This window comes from Macrosteles quadrilineatus, unplaced genomic scaffold, assembly GCF_028750875.1.
Source record: "Macrosteles quadrilineatus isolate MER2022 unplaced genomic scaffold, UCM_ALF_1.0 Scaffold_6__1_contigs__length_79288215, whole genome shotgun sequence".
Lineage (NCBI taxonomy): Eukaryota > Metazoa > Arthropoda > Insecta > Hemiptera > Cicadellidae > Macrosteles > Macrosteles quadrilineatus.
The window spans coordinates 49,899,384-49,917,319 of NW_026542599.1; the positions used below are offsets into that span (position 1 = coordinate 49,899,384).

The 17,936-nt window shown below is 33.8% G+C and overlaps 1 protein-coding gene across 10 annotated transcripts in view; it reads left to right on the top strand.

Moving 5' to 3' along the window:
• The window catches only part of LOC128996298 (obscurin-like), a 255,278-nt gene that overhangs the window by 156,747 nt on the left and 80,595 nt on the right, over positions 1–17,936 (top strand). For 9 of the 10 annotated variants that reach the window (XM_054421531.1, XM_054421532.1, XM_054421524.1 and 6 more), the window contains 9 exons: positions 1,923–2,060; positions 3,459–3,621; positions 4,928–5,037; positions 6,021–6,122; positions 6,903–7,128; positions 8,344–8,664; positions 13,858–14,094; positions 14,636–14,774; positions 16,141–16,325. In XM_054421531.1, the coding sequence (XP_054277506.1) occupies positions 1,923–2,060; positions 3,459–3,621; positions 4,928–5,037; positions 6,021–6,122; positions 6,903–7,128; positions 8,344–8,664; positions 13,858–14,094; positions 14,636–14,774; positions 16,141–16,325 (1,621 nt within the window). The remainder of the gene's footprint in view (positions 1–1,922; positions 2,061–3,458; positions 3,622–4,927; positions 5,038–6,020; positions 6,123–6,902; positions 7,129–8,343; positions 8,665–13,857; positions 14,095–14,635; positions 14,775–16,140; positions 16,326–17,936) is intronic. The other variant, XM_054421525.1, reaches the window with a different exon arrangement.

Consider the following 17,936-nt stretch of genomic DNA (forward strand, 5'->3'; position numbering starts at 1 on the left):
AGGGTCAAAAGTGAGAAAAACCAATTTTTACCCCATAAAACCCCCCGTAAAGCCCTGTTCCCATGGTCCAATCATGCTGGTTCGCGAACTCATTCAAGTTTATCCCGCTTTACACCTTTAAACCAAATTTCATCAAAATCGGACAAAAATTACTCAAGTTATCGCGTTCACGGACACACATATATATATATATATATATATATATATATATATATATATACATATATAAAAATTTGAACGAATGGTGTTTTTGGCCTCTGGGGACATCAAAATGAAAAAGTAAATCACTCCCGGGCTTAGGTCTTACCATGCCACCTACGGTAATAGCTACTTCCCTATAGGGAAATTCGCTAAAAGAACATACGTAATTTAAGAAATTATTTCCGACATTTTACATCACTTTTAGTGAAATACAAAGATTTCATAATGATACGGGATCTAGAATCTGATCAGCATGAAACCTCATAGACTGGCTAAACCTCATAGACTGGTGACTTTTTTTCAAAATTAACTAAATTCGTTTTTTCAACAAACTGCCCGACAGTGAAAAATTTGTTGATTTGTTGATTATAATATTTTTTTAAATAGCATTTATAATTTAATTGCCCGGTTCAAAATCATTTTCACAGCTTATGTGAATTTATCAACTGCAAATTTGACGTTAAATTTGAATTGAAATAATATATTATGCCTAATTGTATTTTATTTAATGTTATGATGTATAAGAAATTTGATTGTATTAAGATGATAATTTTTGTAATGTATATAAGGTGTCCTATTTAAATTAATCCTAGGTGTCCTAAATAAATTAGTTAAATCCAAGCGTTGAACGGAATGGGAAACGCTGTACCAGATGATCTTAGTTGTAGTATCTTCAAGTGTTGCCAATTTTATTCAAGCATACATGTATCATACTGCTTAAACAGTGCCTAACACACAAACTGTTTTGAGTGGTTTGGTTGAAATACTGGAGTGCGGTAAAAAAGTGAGTGCGACAAAAAAATGAGTTCGGCAAAAAAATGAGTTTGGCAAAAATTGAGTGTGGCAAGTGAAAACGAGTCTGGCAAAAATAGGTACAAGAAGGTACAAGGAAATAGGTACAAATAGGTTGCAGCAGTTAGGCCTAGCTACTTTGTGTGCTATAATCAGTATAAGGAAGCCCACTTTGAAAAAATATTTTCAAAACTGGTTCCTCTTAAACACAAGATTGTTGCTGTGGGGGAGGAAATGGGAGAAATTATGAAAGATGTTAGTAGATTCATTGCTCCTGGTTGGTTAATGCCATAATTCATAATCTATAGGAATCAAGCACTACTAGTAAATAAATTTAAAAAACCATTGAATTTTCACAATATCAAGCTGTTGTGTGAACAAGGTGCTAAACTTTTTTCTTTAATTTAATCATATGATCCACATCAGCTATTTTTATCCTCTCTTATTTTCATTTACTGTCCGGAAAACAGCCGTTTTTAGTTCTCTTAAATTGTCCACAAAATCATCGTTTTCGGGTAACTTCAAATAGGTAACAGAAAAAACATGGTAAATCTTTTGGTTTGCTTACCATAAAATTTGTTTATGGCACATTTGTTTACGCTGCTAATCACACAATATTTCAAGCTATGTTTGTAAACAACAGAAATGTAAACATTGGTTATGACTTTGTACAACCTCAAATTTTGTATATTTGTGTAATGATTATAAGGTTATAATCATTATAGTTATAAGGTTATAATGTTTTTTTCACATGGAGCAAAAGTGTCTTTTTGGTACTTAATCGTATTTCCAAGCGAGGTGCATATAATACCAATAAGGGCCTTTTTCGCTGCAAGTGATAAAATATACTATTAGGTTGTTATACCTCTTATCTCATCCATTTCTATACTACTTGTCTAAATATTTATTTTTCTCTCTGTTGTTTTCAGGACTGGTTCTGTGTGACTGACCGAGACGGCAAGTCCAAGGAACGATATTTGTTTCTCTTCAAAGCTCGTATTTTAATTTGTAAGGTTCGACGGATCTCAGAAGACAGATCTGTATTCGTACTTAAGGATATTATTAGGGTGAGTATACTAAAAGCCCATTGACTTTGAATAGTACAAGTAGACTCCTTATTCCATTTTAAAATTTTTAACTTATGTATAAGTCACATTGGTGACGTAAGATTAATTTTTTTTTTATTATTTAAGGGTCAATTTGATGATTTGTACTTTTTTTACCTGAGAATGAGATATGGTTTGGATTTAGTTTGTTGTATTGGGCTTAACCACTTATATGAACCGTTCTGAACTGACATTGAATTTTTCTTCAGCTGATCCAGAAGAATGATGAAATTATTAGGGAGTTCTTGATTTTCAAAATAAGTTAGTAATAGTAGTATTAAGCTAAGTTTAAGGTTTAGACTATTTTGATCATTAGTTCTATTGAATGATAATTCAATTTATGAAATGTTTCAATGTAATTTATTTTGAAACATTAAATTTTTCTAGCATCTGCAATATACAGGGTGTCCCGGAACTCTCTACCAATATTTTAGGGCAATGCTCCTGGGTAAGAAACATACCTAAATATCATATTTAAATTGTCCGGAAGTCCTAAATTACTCACACAGCCACCATTTTGTTTTTTTCAGTTATTAATTTTTTTCTAAAGAATGGTTAAACTTATGAAATTGAAACTTTGTACAAACATTTATGACAAATAGACAAAGCTACCAAAAAATTATGACGATTTTTCCATTTTATAAAACAAAACGGCGGCCATTTAAAATTTTGTTTGTTAAATAACTCGAAAACCGTTGATTTTACAAAAATTTTAAATGGCCGCCATTTTGTTTTATGAATTGGAAAAATCGTCATAATTTTTTGGTAGCTTTGTCTAGTTGTCATAAATGTTTGTGCAAAGTTTCAATTTCGTAAGTTTAACCATTCTTTAGAAAAAAATTAATAACTGAAAAAAACAAAATGGCGGCTGTGTGAGTAACTAAGGACTTCCGGACAATTTAAATATGATATTTAGGTATGTTTCTTACCCAGGAGCAATGCCTTAAAATATTGGTGGAGAGTTCTGGGACACCCTGTATATAACATACACCCTCTTTTAATAACAATTGAAAGTATCAAAATGAAGTTAAGTACATTTAGGATCTAAAATAATTTGATTGATTTCTTTTCATACGCCAAGTGAGCTTTTCAAATGGGTTCATAGAAAAACCAGACATGTACAGACACAATTGTATTTTATTATTGCAATAAGTATGGGAACATAAATCTCTAAATTTCTTGAAAAGGTAAAAGTTCAGGGAGGATAAGCCAACCTTTATTTTTGCCCAAACAAATCAGAGCCAACTAGCAGTTGATCCAAGTTTATTTAAGAAGAGGGGCTACCTAATTTTGATTCATTATGTTACGGTTAGTAAAGTAAGTCCTCTGTTACTATTTCTCATAAATTTACCTTTTTAGTTACCAGAAGTAGAAGTAAAGGACCACAAAGAGGACCCAAAAGTTTATGAACTTCATCACAAACAACCAGATTTCGGAAGTTATCCGTTGAAACTAGCAGCTCACAAAGATCGAATAAAGGACGCCTGGTTGGCTGAAATAAGACAATACGCCACCGACGTTCGTAAGTGTCAACAAATGTTTCAATGGATTTTAAGTTTTTATTTCAATTTGGATACCTAGTCCTTATTTTTAAAATACATCATTTATGTCAATTTCTATATTCATTGGCAAAAGTCTCTATTTAATAAATCTTTTACCAAGCAATTTATGGAAAGTAATAATGAACAAGATCGATTAAGAAGCTTTTTTATTAAGTATTATAATTGAAAAATAGTTATGATATAAAGTTAGTAAAGTATATTTTTTGTGCTGCATCTTAGAGTTCTAGTTCTAAAAAAACTTCTTAGTGTAATTGACATACTTCTACCGAACAATGTTTTATTGCAAATGGCATATTTTATGAAGTAAAGATATATTTAATGAACAATGATGCAAATAACAAATTTTACTGCTTGGGATATTTAAAAAAAAATACATAGGTTGACAACACTTAGAAGCTGTTGAATGCATAGGTAACTGTGTAACATCAGGGCGGCTATAACTGAAAATATTCACTTTTGCACTTGCTACGTCGTTCGGTGGACCTATTCAATCGTTCTATGCTATTTTCTAACATCTGAAGAAAGAGGCAATTTTGCTAGCAAATCTAATTCCTCTTTAATCCATAGTATGTCCAGGAGTCTTTTAGGGTTTTTTTTTTAGATTTTGGTTTTTTATTGGTGATTTTCCCGGAAAACCCATAAAATAACGGAAAATTTTGATTTCCACGAAAACTACTAAAACGATTTTGATAAAAATTTAGTATTTTATAGCCCTTTTAACTCCTAAAAAAGTACACCTTTGGACTCCTGTGAAAATTATAAGGTTCAAAAGTTATTACACTTTTTGTGATTTTGCACATATGATAAGATATCATAGTTACTCCATCCGCTTGCTTACTCATGATGAAGGCTGTTGACAAGCTAGCGGGAGAAAGTATGTGTCATATTGCTGAAGCTGAAACCATTAATTTAGTAGGTTTAAGATGAGTCCCGTCTCACTAGGTAACTCATTATCTGTGTTACCTCCATTTGCTGTGGTATAAAAAGCCATTAAAAATTGCGGGATTTTTAACCTAGTTCTTCAGGATGAAACTCCCATGCTCTAATCTTGTATATCTCAAACAGTGTAATATACATTGTACAAGAGAATTACTCATATATAAATGTGTCCTGTGTCAAAAAATATAGTTATCTCAGTCAAGGAGCACTTTATCCAGTCTCCACTAACGGCCATTCAATTACAATAGTTCAAGGTAAAACTAATATTTTTTTTATTTATTTATATAATGTAATGGAATAAATTCATTTATATCTGTATGTTACCAGTTGCGCTAGCAGAGCACGCGGCAGACGATCTACGACTGCAGCCTTCTGTGGAGAACAAACGTCTTGAGCCTCTACAGGGAATACACATTGAGCCTGCCACTCCTGACCAGGTGTGTAAAGTATGTTAGATTTATCACACTAGGTGAGTTTTTAGATAAAAAGTATGAGCTGTCAAACTTTTGACAGGCTAGAAAGGTTATTGATACTACAATATTTGTTACCTCATCTGCATATTATGTCAATGAAAATATCTTGTTGAAAATATTATCATATTGTTTGTGTTTATCATCGTGTAACAATGTTTATTTGACTGTAATAAATATCACGTGACAGACATTTAGGCTGGACTGGCAAAAAGAAAAAGATATTTTAGAAGTTTGAATTTGTATTTATTATTGTTTTAGCAGAGTAATCCCTACTTAATGCACTTAAATAACGTTAACAGTTAGTATTATTTAATAGTAAATCCAGTGGAATAATTTTTGAAGCTAGTTATTATTGTTGTATGTTAATACAACATAGGCTACAAAATGTGTGATTTAATTCACTTAAGTTTAGTTTGTTTCACAGTCCTAATTGTCCTATTGACTTTTTCGTTCAGTTTTTCTAAAAGCAGATATAACATTGAATCAAATTGTGGACTCAGAAGGTAGTTTTCCACAGAAGAAACGCCTTTATTTTCAGCCTTCTCCAGCCCTTCTACTACTTGCCAGATGCCCACAATTTCGACACAGAGAATCGCCTTACCAAATTAAATAATTCATGTTGAAGCCTTCCGGAATTGGTAATCAATTATAATAGGTTACGTACCTTGACGTCCACAATTCCTTAGTCGGTGTCTGTTGACTATAGTTTCGACTACTACGTAGTCATTATCAAAAACAGAACGTTAAAATAATTACATTACATATTTTAACGTTCTGTTTTTGATAATGACTACGTAGTAGTCGAAACTATAGTCAACAGACACCGACTAAGGAATTGTGGACGTCAAGGTACGTAACCTATTATAATAAATTAAATAAATAGATAGTTTTGACTTTCCTATTATAAATAATGTTTTATTTTCAAACAATCAAGTTGAATGTTATAGGTCATACCTCTAGAACCGAGGGATTCAGAGGCTAAACCGCAGAAGTCTGTTTTGCCAAAACGCTACAGCCCAGAAGCTGAGAAGAAGCCCAAGGAAGAAAAGGTATGTTCTTGTACTCCAAATATTCCATTTCAATGAACTTTAAATGCTTGGTGTTTTCCACAGAATACAATATTTTTCTTGTAAGCACTGTATTTTTTTTCTGATAACGGTATAGTAATGTTAAATCTGCATGAAATAATTCACCAATGAATTAATATAATGTGAAATATTGATTGACCAACAAATTACGAACTCGGGTACATCATAGCAGAAACAAAACAAAACATTTTAACAATCAACCAACAGCTGTTGAAAAATAAAATTTAAAATAAAGTAAGGATCCAGGAAAACTGATTAGAAGCTGTGGCGAAGTTGTTACCACATCACCCTGGCTTTAAATTCGCCACAACATCTTTATACTTTACATCTTTGGGAGATGTAACACTGCAGATTTTTTAATCATGGCTTGTTTAATAAAACTGTAAAATGTTTAGTGAAATATGGAAAACTTCATAAATCTATCATGGAATTATAAAATAGGGTTTGTGAACAAGGCAAGCTAATTTTATAGAGGCTTAATTATTCTCATAACACAGACATATATTTATACTGTGAAAGTAAACCTGCTTTGACATGATCAAGTCAATGTTTATCACAGATGACAAATTTATTAGCTTCATTGCTTGGTTTCCATATTTGGTCGTAAAAACTTCACTACCAGTTCCCCATATGTTGAGTAACTAAGTACGTTTTCCCCTTTGAAATTTTGTTCCTGTAAAGGTTCAAACCAGTATTTTGTTTCATCTCATTTATGTGTTTTAACTACCTCTGATATGCCAGGTAGAAGAAAAGCCAGAGCCTCAAAAGCCGAAGGCAGTTGAAAAGCAGGAAGAACCGAAGAAGATTGAACCAGCAAAACCACCAGAACCGTCTGGAGAGAAAAGAAAAGAAGAAGAACCTGATCTTCCTGTTGACAAGAAAGTCAAATTTGAAGAACAAGAGATGGATTCTCACAGTAGTTCAATCAGTAGAAGAGCTTCGACTAGAAAAGTTGTCTCGACTGAAGGTATGTTTGTATTTGATCAACTTCTCTTGATTCTCTGTTCCTTTCATATAATGTAATTTCACTCTTTCAGTATTTACTGATATGTTTAAATATACATTCAATGTTGTTGTTGTTTAGTGTTTTGATGGCTGAGAGATAAATATTAAACGCTTGTAGAGCAGCTCATGTCAACATATCATCCACACAAATGTGTTCCATTTATGTTTACATTCATCAAACTAAAATGACGTTAGAACACAATTTCATACATACTAAATTTAGACAAGCGTTAAAAGACATGAAGAAGTTAATCGTGTTCTTCATTTCATTTTAGCTCTGTAGTTCACAAAAAATAAGTAGATACAAATACTAAAGATATTTTATTTTAGTGTTATAGTTTTAGTTGCTGAAAAATATAATTTATTTTAATCTTTCATATTGAAACTGTAATTGGTTTGGTTATTTTATGTGAATCTTGAGTTTCTGACACAAAAGTAGAAAGAGAAATAACAGTTTTTTTTTTTAAGTAATATATTGTAGGTATCAATTTTAATTACCTTAGCTAGAGACTATGTTCAAGTATAGATGTTTTGATAGTGTGGGTTGAATTGTTGACAATAGGATAATTGTATCTACCCCCTCATTGGTTTGGGCCTTGTAAGTTCTAGGATTCAAATTTCAGGCAAAATTTTAAGGTTTTAATTTTATGGGGGTTTTCTCATAACATTTTCTGATAAAAGAAATTTTAGTTATGTATATAATTTTTAAAGTTAAAAAAAAAACATATTATTTAAAGGTTTTCTTAAGGTTTACAATGATTTTAAGGTTTGTGGCCGCATATGCAGATTAATTTTTAAATAGATCCAATTTATGAAGTATTTTCAATCATTAGGAGTATTATACTAGTATTATACTTATAATTTGATCTCAATATTTTGAAAATGTGTTTACTTTCTTTAATTGAATTGACAATTAGTATGATACATATTCATTCTACAAACAGACATTGTTTTATTCAAAAGTAGGCTATTTAAAATCTCTTTTGAAAATGTTATTTAGTACATTTTCAAGCTCAAACATCTATCAACAAAATGAAACTCTATTCAATATACATACTTAGAATCTCACGCTACACAAAATTTCACAAACTAAGCTTGTAAGATTTTACAAAGGAAAATTTCACATATTGAACATACGAACACAAACCTGTACCAAAATCGAACACTTTTTCATCAGAATATCGCTCAGTGTCGAGCAGTCAGGAAGTGTACATGGAGTCATCGTCCACCCGAAGTTCGACATCAGCTGGAATGTCGAGCTCACGCAGTATGAAGATCATCGAGGAGAGTGCCTCCGTCAACGGAAGGACAGTGGCTAGCAGCCGTGAGGTCATCGGAGGAGGTTCAGGCTACTCGGCCATCCAGGAAGTGTCATCAGGAGGTGTAACCATTGAAGAGATCAGCAGCAAACAAGGCAGCAGCAGACTGGACGAACGGCGACGATCCTCCGGCCCCAAACCTGTCTTTACGAAAACCATTGAGGGAATGCGCGTGCAACGTAAGTACAATCGCGACAGTCTTTTTTTGTAGATATTTTTGTTTGGATTTTGTATAGTCCCCAATGTAAATATTCCCAAAGTTTTTTAATTAGTTTTTTTTGTGAATTTTTAGTAATGTTTAAGTGTTATTTATGGTTATTTAAATAGTTGTGTGATATTTTCCAGGAAAATTTGTCCGAATAAGTTATATTTTTTATGAAACAACATCTTAGTGATTGATGCTGAGAAACTTTGGGCAACCATATATTGGCTTGATTGTAGCCAATTTCTCAGATCAAAACATTGTTAAAAAATATACATTTTGATGTTTTTTTTAATTCTCAGTTTGGGGGGGGGGGAGATCAATGCCAGAGGTTTTTACGGTTACAAACAATTTCATAGAGAGTACATCTTTGCTCATGTTAAATATAATGTTTTACATACAATAGAAAACAAGTAAACAATTATTTTAATGCCTTCAAATGTGAGGTCAAAGTATTTAAATAATTTTTTTACTACTTAAGTGTGATAGTTTAACTAATATTTACAATACAGAAATTTTAAATATCAAGTTACCCCCTACATGATCGTGTTAGACACTTCATATTCAACACTTCATAGTCTCACCTCAAGGTTTGAGGAAAAAAGAACCATAAAATTACTAATTTATCCTCTATTAATTCAAGTGATGTGAAATATTGTATCGGCATTTTTCCTTTTCATTAGACATTGATATTTTCCCATCTTAACAATTTCCTCAAATTAGTTTTTAGACAACATTTCATCCTTTTCCACTGTCACAAACAATATATTTTTTAAAGTAAATACAATTTTATCGATTTAATGGAAATATTCATAACATACTTATCTTCGTATATGTATCTTCGTATCTTGATCTTTGGGATTCATAGACTCTCTAAGGACTATTTGATGTTTGACTATTTTATTTTAATATTACAGTATAAAGTATAAAAGTAGAACTCATCAAAACGTTTATGTCATTTTTCTAAAATACTTAAATAGCCTTGTAATAAAAAACCCATGTTTGGAAGTGAACTTTTAAATTAATGGTTTTGCCCGCATTTAATGAAAGAAAAAGTAATGTAAACACTTTTTTTTCCCTTACAGATTAATGTTGGTTCTAGAGCCCCCATACCTAATAATGCAAGAAAATCAATTGTATAGTGACAAAACAAATCTTAAAAGAAAAGTAACGTAAATTGAGTTACTTTTAAACATTGATAAAACTAATTTCTTTTCAACTTTTTGAGGTACAAGATCTATAATATAACTATTCAATTACATTGTTTCCAAGTTTCAAGAAAATCTGTTGAAAAACTGTGTCTGAAAGGGGGACAAAATTAACGTAACATTTTGACGGAGGATACTGCGCTACTAGCCTTTTACAAAACTTGGCTCAGGCGGCAGATGAGTCACCGACGTGTCGTTTTAGTAGTCGTGTGTTTACGATGTTTTCAGAATGGCGCTCATAATGACCCCGCGCTACCCACCCGTCTTCACCATCTTTCCCCCAAGGCCACGCTCCAAAACGCAACTACACGGACGGTAATGAAGACTCTTAATGTCCAGTAAGCCCCATGCTGCATCACCAGTTACAATCCGTTCCAATAACAAATAACCAACTTGATGGTAGGCGTCCAAAAATGTTAAAGCAGTCCCATTTGCTGACTTTTATGGTTGTCTGTAAGATTTTCAGCCCGTTGTGCACAAAATTTGTAGTCGTCTAGCTTTTTTTATTACAATTTAAAACAACAAAGTCTGTTAAAATTGATATTTCTCAATAGTCCTTAGAGGGTCTTTCAGACATTCTTGTTACAATATAACTCAAATAATTTTATGTTTAACTAGGTGACACGGAGGAGCAAAATGAGACATGTATGTTGTATAGATAGAGACATAGTTTCCTTCTCATTCTTTTGTTCAGGTGTTGTTGTCATTGTGCTTTTCGCACAGATTGTTATTGTAGTGCTCAAGTCTGTTGTGTCATTTGGTGTTAACAGCTTTCAATGTTACATGTGTCATTGTAGCTTTCAATGTTACATGTGTCATTGTATGTTGTGTTTTGTCACTTTTTTCAGTTTTTAGAGAAGAGTCTGAATCATGCTGGGTATAAAATGTTTATCAAAATCAAAATGTATCAAAAATTTGAAACATTTTGTTTGAAAGTGTATAAAAAGGGATTAGGACATATTTTTGAAACCACTTGTCTTATCAGAAGATCGCTAAACAATTTAAACAGAAAGCACCTACAAAATTCTTTCTGGTAGGCCCTATCTAAAAATACTGCTCGATAGTGAAAATAAACTCTGAATTATTTTAACTTTTTTAAATCATTGTTTAAAAGGATTTTAAACGATAAAAGGTAATCGACCAAATTATTAGATGTATTGAGTTATTTTATTTTAAACTCGCCCACTATGCATTTTTTTCAATTAAAAATGTATAACTATTATTTGATTTTTAAACTAAAAAGAACTTATTCCACTACTCCAAGAGAAGATAAAATGTTAAATGCAATTGGAGCATGGGCGATCTAGTACAGGGTGTTTTATTATTTTTAATTTTTAAACACAACCCAAATTAATAATACTTTGAGACACATTTTAATGACTAAACAAGCTTATACGCTGGTATCACTGTTTTCTTTATATGCATTGTTGCATATTTATCAATGAGGCTTAGTGTTATTGGGAATCTATTGTAAATAAGACTCAACGGGGTGATTCCCCAAGCTTGAAAAGTGAGAAGAAAATGTGAAAAATGAATCATTGTTTAATGGTTTATTGCCAAGAAAGGGTTGGAATTAAGTTTCCAGGTATGATTCCAGTATTTATTAAATCAACTAATATTGATAAGTATAAATTTAAGAAAACAGGATCCTTAGTAAACAAAAAATACCCCCGCCGCAGCAAACCTGCAGACTAAGCGAATTTCGATTTGCCTGATTGGATTTACACTAAAATGTCTCCTTTAAAATATCACATTTATTCCCTATTTAAATAACATTAGTTTAACAAGTACTTAGGATTGCTACAACAGGAAGTGTAAAAAGGTGTTTTTTTTTAATGTTAATAGTTTAGTATAAAATTAATGCATTTTCCAAATTTGATCAAAATATGTTCATAAACAAGTAAACTACAACAGTTTACTTATTCTCCATAAGAATAACATGAGAATTTTAAATTTACAGTTTTTTTTCCTCTGTAACCATTAGGCGCATAATAACGCTTCAATATACTAAATTATTTGTTTTTTTAAGCTTTACAATATGGTTTGGAAAGAAAATCCTAAATTTTAAGTTTTTAGGGTCAAAATGGGAAAAACCGATTTTTTACCGAATAAAACTCCTATAAACCCCTGTTCCCATAGACCGCTAAAACTTAAATCTACAATGCATACTTTGTTTGAACTTCTGAAAACACTACGTTGTCTTTTTTACAATAGATTCCCAATAACACTAAACTTCGTAGATAACTATGCAACAATACCAGCTGGTCAGCAATGAAGTAAAGAAAACAGAGATACTAAAATATAAGCTTGTTTTAATGTTAAACAGTGCCTCACAGTACAGTACTTGTAATATTTGGGTTGTGTTTAAAAAAAAGCACCCTGTAGTTAGACCATAGACCTCTGTTCTAAAGGCTCTGGTACTAAAGCCGTCAGTAACTAATGACGGCTTTGAGCTAAGTGATTATCCCCCGATCCATCCAGAGGTTAGGAACAAACCTTATGTTGTATGTCTACTTTTGTATAGTACAATAAACCACCGAATCTCTCTCAGGTCAGAAGCAGTTTCTTTGTACTGTATTAGGAAACTTTGCTTTACCTCAAATTCACAATAACTTTTCCATACCACCCTAAAAAAGTTTCAAGTTTTCACATCTTTTTTCCTATTTTCAACCTTGCTTTGTTCTGTCAATTGTTCACACTAATGTAACATTCTTAAATTTTCTCTTCAGACTTTTCTTGCAATATCGCCATTTTATATAATAGCTAGAATAGTTAGTTACTGGGGCTTTCTTATTTTTTCTAATAAGAGTGCATCCCTTTCAGGATTTTTTATTTGTCATGAATTAATATTACATCATTTATTTGCTACGATTATTTGCATTTATCTTGGAATTGTAAACGTTTTGAAATAATACTATGTACATATTCCTGATTTTCAATTTAAACAGTAGTATAGTAAAAATGCCATAATACAGATTTATTTAGTAAAATTACAAAAAATAGAGATATTTGCTTTTTGATGGACAAAATACATCCTTTAAGTGAGTATTAATTGAGACAATTTTAAAGTTTGTCAAAATTTAAAAATTATTGCTTACAAACGTAAGAGAATATTGCTTAAACTGAATTGAATAGTGCTTTTTTTTTCTTAATAAATTTGACTGGCTTTTAGGACCAGTGGTTAATAGCCATAAAAAAACTACATATTCTAACTATAAGATTTACAATGGTTTAGTTTAGTTATTACTAGTTAATATCATTAATAATTAAATTTGTGTTTAAGACAATTTTAAGAGATTATTTTGTCCATGAATTTTTCAGAACATGAAAACACTCTGTATCCATCCCGAGCAGAAAAACACCTTAATATTATTTTCAACTTATTTTTAAGTACAGTACAGTACAACCTCATTAATTTGTTTGAGACAGGATTGCAGCTGATTCGACCCAAAAATCCGTGTTAGCCGGAGAAAGATAGAATAAAAAAAAAAATATAGGCTACTTACAATATCTCTCTTTACCACGGGGAAAACACTTTTAAAATGTTTTTAACTAAACATAAACAATGATAATTACTCACCATGTGGATACAGCAATTCAACTTGGTTGTGCAAAAACAAAGGAATAACAATTGCCGCTCAGTTATGCGCTCATAATAAATACAATGGCGCCTCCAAAATGAATTTTTTGTACAAGTCATGTTTATGTTTTTTTTTGTTTTTTTTTTTTGCAAACGTGTCCAGATAATCTTGAGATTTGACTGAAAGGAGCGATTGCTTGAGGTTGTACTGTATGAAAAATATTAATTTGAGTGTGTTTAATTTAAGCATTTTCTTATTTTGTTAATGCATAGCATTCCTGTGTATTTCATTAAAAGTAATATCAGAAGGGTGTAAATAATTTACATCTCATATTCCTCTAACACAATATTACCAACTAATATCATACAACTGATTGTACAGCTGGTGGGAATGCGTTCTTTGAGTGTGAGCTGGACGAGAAGGCCAAGGTGATTTGGTTGAAAGACAACAAACCGCTGGAGGACAAGTGGGCCGACAGGATCACAGCAGTGTCCAGCGACACCAAACATCGGCTGGAGATAAAAGGCGCTCATGAGAACGACACTGGACTGTACACGGCCAGAGCAGAGGACAACAGAGGAGTATCCAGCTGTACGGCTCGCCTGCTGGTGGAGCATTGTGAGTGTTGTAGCTTCCCTACCCTAGGGTAGGTTACCTTTCACTAAGGTTTTTTTTTATAAAGAGGTTGGTGGCCTCTTTTAACCTTGCATTTGCCCATCCACATAGACTACAGATTTAAGCAAGGGGTGAGCCGGTACAGTACAAAGGTGAACTGTACTGATAAAAGTTAGTGGCAGTGACCAGGATCCGAACCCACGACACTACTACCTTGGGCCCGAAGTCCGCGCCGCTACCGACTCACCCTTTAAACCTACCTTTGTTGTTTTTACCTTTGTTTATTGGTATACCCTACAAATTCTGTACTACTAAATTTTCTGTGGACAAAATATTTCTCATAACTAACTTATTTGCTGTTTCGGCCTCCTTCCATCTGGCCATCTTAAGAGTAGTAGAGCTTTGTCACTGCTCTGAATATAGCCTTCTGCAATAAGGCCAAAAGTCTGCACACCATGTTAGTAATGTGACACAATTCAACCCTCTATAGTGTTATTAATTGATATTGTCAAGCAGTTTGATTAACATCTATTTGCCATTACAGTCACCGAGTCGCAAGGCAAAGCTGGTGGTAGCAAAGAACCAGAGTTTACCATCAGCCTCCATGATACGGAACTACTGGAAAACACCTACCTAAGATTCATGGTCAAGGTTCGAGGAGATCCGAAGCCTGACGTCAAGTTGTAAGTAGCATCTGGATTTTTTTGTTTTTAGCACTCTTGGTCAGCTCTGTAAACCCTATATGGTTTATTTACTTGAGAAACAAGACTAGAAATATCATATAATTTTTACAAGGCTATTTAATGTGTCAGAAATTACAGCCGTTTCCTCCAAGTGTGAGAAGAGTGAAAAGTGTGTTAACATATAAAGCCTCGTTCCTGCGACACGTGGTAGGGCCATATCACGGATGTCCTTGATCAGTGAACGAATCATTTGCGAACCTATTGTTCCCACGACGCGTTTGGGTCATACATTTCAAGATCTGCTGATGAGCTGGGAACAGTGCAGAGTCCACCTCCCCTCCTGCACCGAACATGAGCCACAGTCCTTTGATGTTTCATAAGTTTACTGACTTCTGGCGGGAACGATCCGGACCCATGCAAACTACCTCGGACTGCTACACGGACCACGGACAAGCTGTTCCCACGACGAGCCCTTGCTCAAATCCATCCGTGGAATCGCCCTACCTCGGGTCATGGGAACGAGGCTTAATCATATCCACTTGACATGTAAGCCAATGAAGTGGCTATGTATTTATACTACATTCCCTAAATATTTTTTTTTTTTTATTAAATGCTCTATTATTTACTGTCTTGAGTAAACTGTCGTTCAAGGCCATTAACCAATAAAAAATGTAGGCATATGGCCCATCGAAATGTAGCTTAGAGTGTGTAGATTTGCTGAAAATTATTGGTATAAATTCCCTGACTCACAGGCTGATTTAGAAAGAGCCCCGCCTTACTTGCTTTCAAAGGTATGGTAATATAAAAGTGATTGATTTTATCTCTACACTACAGTAAGTTGTTAAATTCTTGTTTATCTATTGCCTTGCATTTAAATATAAGAGTAGAAGGTAGGAGATTTAAAGTAAGTACAGATTCAAGCAAGCTCATACTTTTATTACATACATCAGCACCACTCACACCATCGTACTAGGTGCCAAGGGAAATTTAATCTCCTTACTAGAGTTTAAAAAAGAATTTGATGAAACCAAGCGGTAAAAATTATGTTTTGAGTTTGAAATCAACAGTGGATGCGTTATTATTTCATGCAGTCCATGTTATTATCTACTGCATCCTTTATCCGCAGCAAAGCACAGATTTATAGCAGCTAGTATTAACCCATTGCGTTTATATTTATCATTCTCTTTTCCTTCCCTATGGATTGGGAAGGCCACACTTAGTGGCCCTCTCATTTTGTTTAATGAGGCAAAATTGTCAGCGCTGAAGGTAGCCCCGCAGTTCGATAGATTCAATTCCGCTATCTATCATGGTTAACACTGGTAGCCTATAGTTAGCACCTGTAACAAACAGATAATGTTGTCGACAGCTACAAAAACGACCGGCTGATCACTGTGGCCAATGAGAGGATAGAGATCATCAAGACAAACGCAGACAAGGGTTACTACGAGCTGGTCATACCAGACGTTCAACAGGAGGACGCTGGAACTTACAAGTGCATAGCTAGTAACATCCACGGCGAGGTGGAGAGTGAGGGGGTTGTCACTGTCACTGGTACGTAATATGTTCCCTCAAATTTTAACTGGCTATCAGTGTGTAAGAACCTGTATTCTTACTTTCCTATGAGCTCCAACCTCCAATATATGGGAAGCAAAATTAACACAATCAAAACTTCCACAATAATTATCTGAGCATAGCATTTTATTCTTACAATAATTAGAGATTCCTTTTCCATGTTGAAGTTTTAATCAGTCTTATAATGAAAGTGAATGCAGTTGAATGTAGCCAACAGCAGAGTGTGGTGAAGTTATCACTGATCAATCAAGTGTGCCTACGTTTTGCCCAATACAAATTCACAAGAAAACTTTATTGTCAAGCATCTTTTATGTCACATTAACTATTCCAGCACAACAAAAGCTAATAGAAATTTTAATTTTAGACTATAATACACTCTAAGTGGCTCATTCAACTCTGTTCTTTGAAAAATAAAAGAATAAAAAAGACCACAACTGGTTCATATACAGGGTGCGGCAAAAAAACCTAACCATTTTCTGCAGCGCACTGTTCAGCGAAAGGTCGTCTGAGGGTGGTGGGAGTAGGCTCGTTGGAAAGCCTATGCAATGCCATTTTTTGTAGTCATAGAGCAGTGGTCGTATGAGCTACGTGCGGTTGTTATCGAGTCGTTTTTAAAAAGTAATGATTTAGTCATTGCAACTCAGCGGCAGTTCCGTGCTTTTATTCAATTAGGTCGAAATAGAGAGGTTCCGTCGTGATTATCTGTATGGATGATTATCAAATTATACAGATTATTATTCTAATCCATAGGGAAGAAAATTAACCTCAAAATTTGTATAACTGAGCGGTCAGGTACATGTTCAAGGCAGCCGCTTGTTTTCGGGCGGGCTTACGAGGACTGTTTTCCACAGCTGCACGAACTGGAACTCTATCGAATGTTTGTTGTCTGGCGTCTGATTGACTTTGGAAGGCCTGTCAGCTTCCTTTTCAAAGCAGAAGCCGTTGTTCTAAAGTAAGTAACCCCCCGCATTATTGGGCTACGCAACGGAACTTCTCCATGTCGCCTTAATTGAAAGAATGCATGAAACTACCACTGAGTAGCAATGAATGAATTCACTATTTTATAAAAACGACTCCATATCAACCGCACTAGCTCAGGCGACCACTGCTCTATGACTACAAAAAATTGCATTGTGTAGGCTTTCCAACGAGCCTACTCCCACCACCCTCCGACGACCTGTCGCTGAACAGTGCTCTGCAGAAAATAGATTGGTTTTTTTGCCGCACCCTGTATATGGGATGCCTACTTCAGTATGCAAAAAGTCATTGGTACTGTAGACCAAAAGTCAATGTTTTTACCTGAAGTTATTAATCATTAGATTTTCACTAAATTAAATAGAAAACCTTTATTCTTTGTTTAACACTTTAAACTCCAAAGTCTGATTTAGTGGCTACACCAAACTTCCACTTTCTACTATGCAAGTCCAACTCAACATGGCTGTGGGCTCCATCCGACATGTGCTGCAATCTGAACCCGAGTTTCCGACATGAGCTTTTACGTTGACCAATGCTGTTAGTGTAGACTTTTGGTTAAGCCTGATCAATGCTGTTGTTTCTCCAGTACTCAGCACCCAATAGAGGGTTTGAACT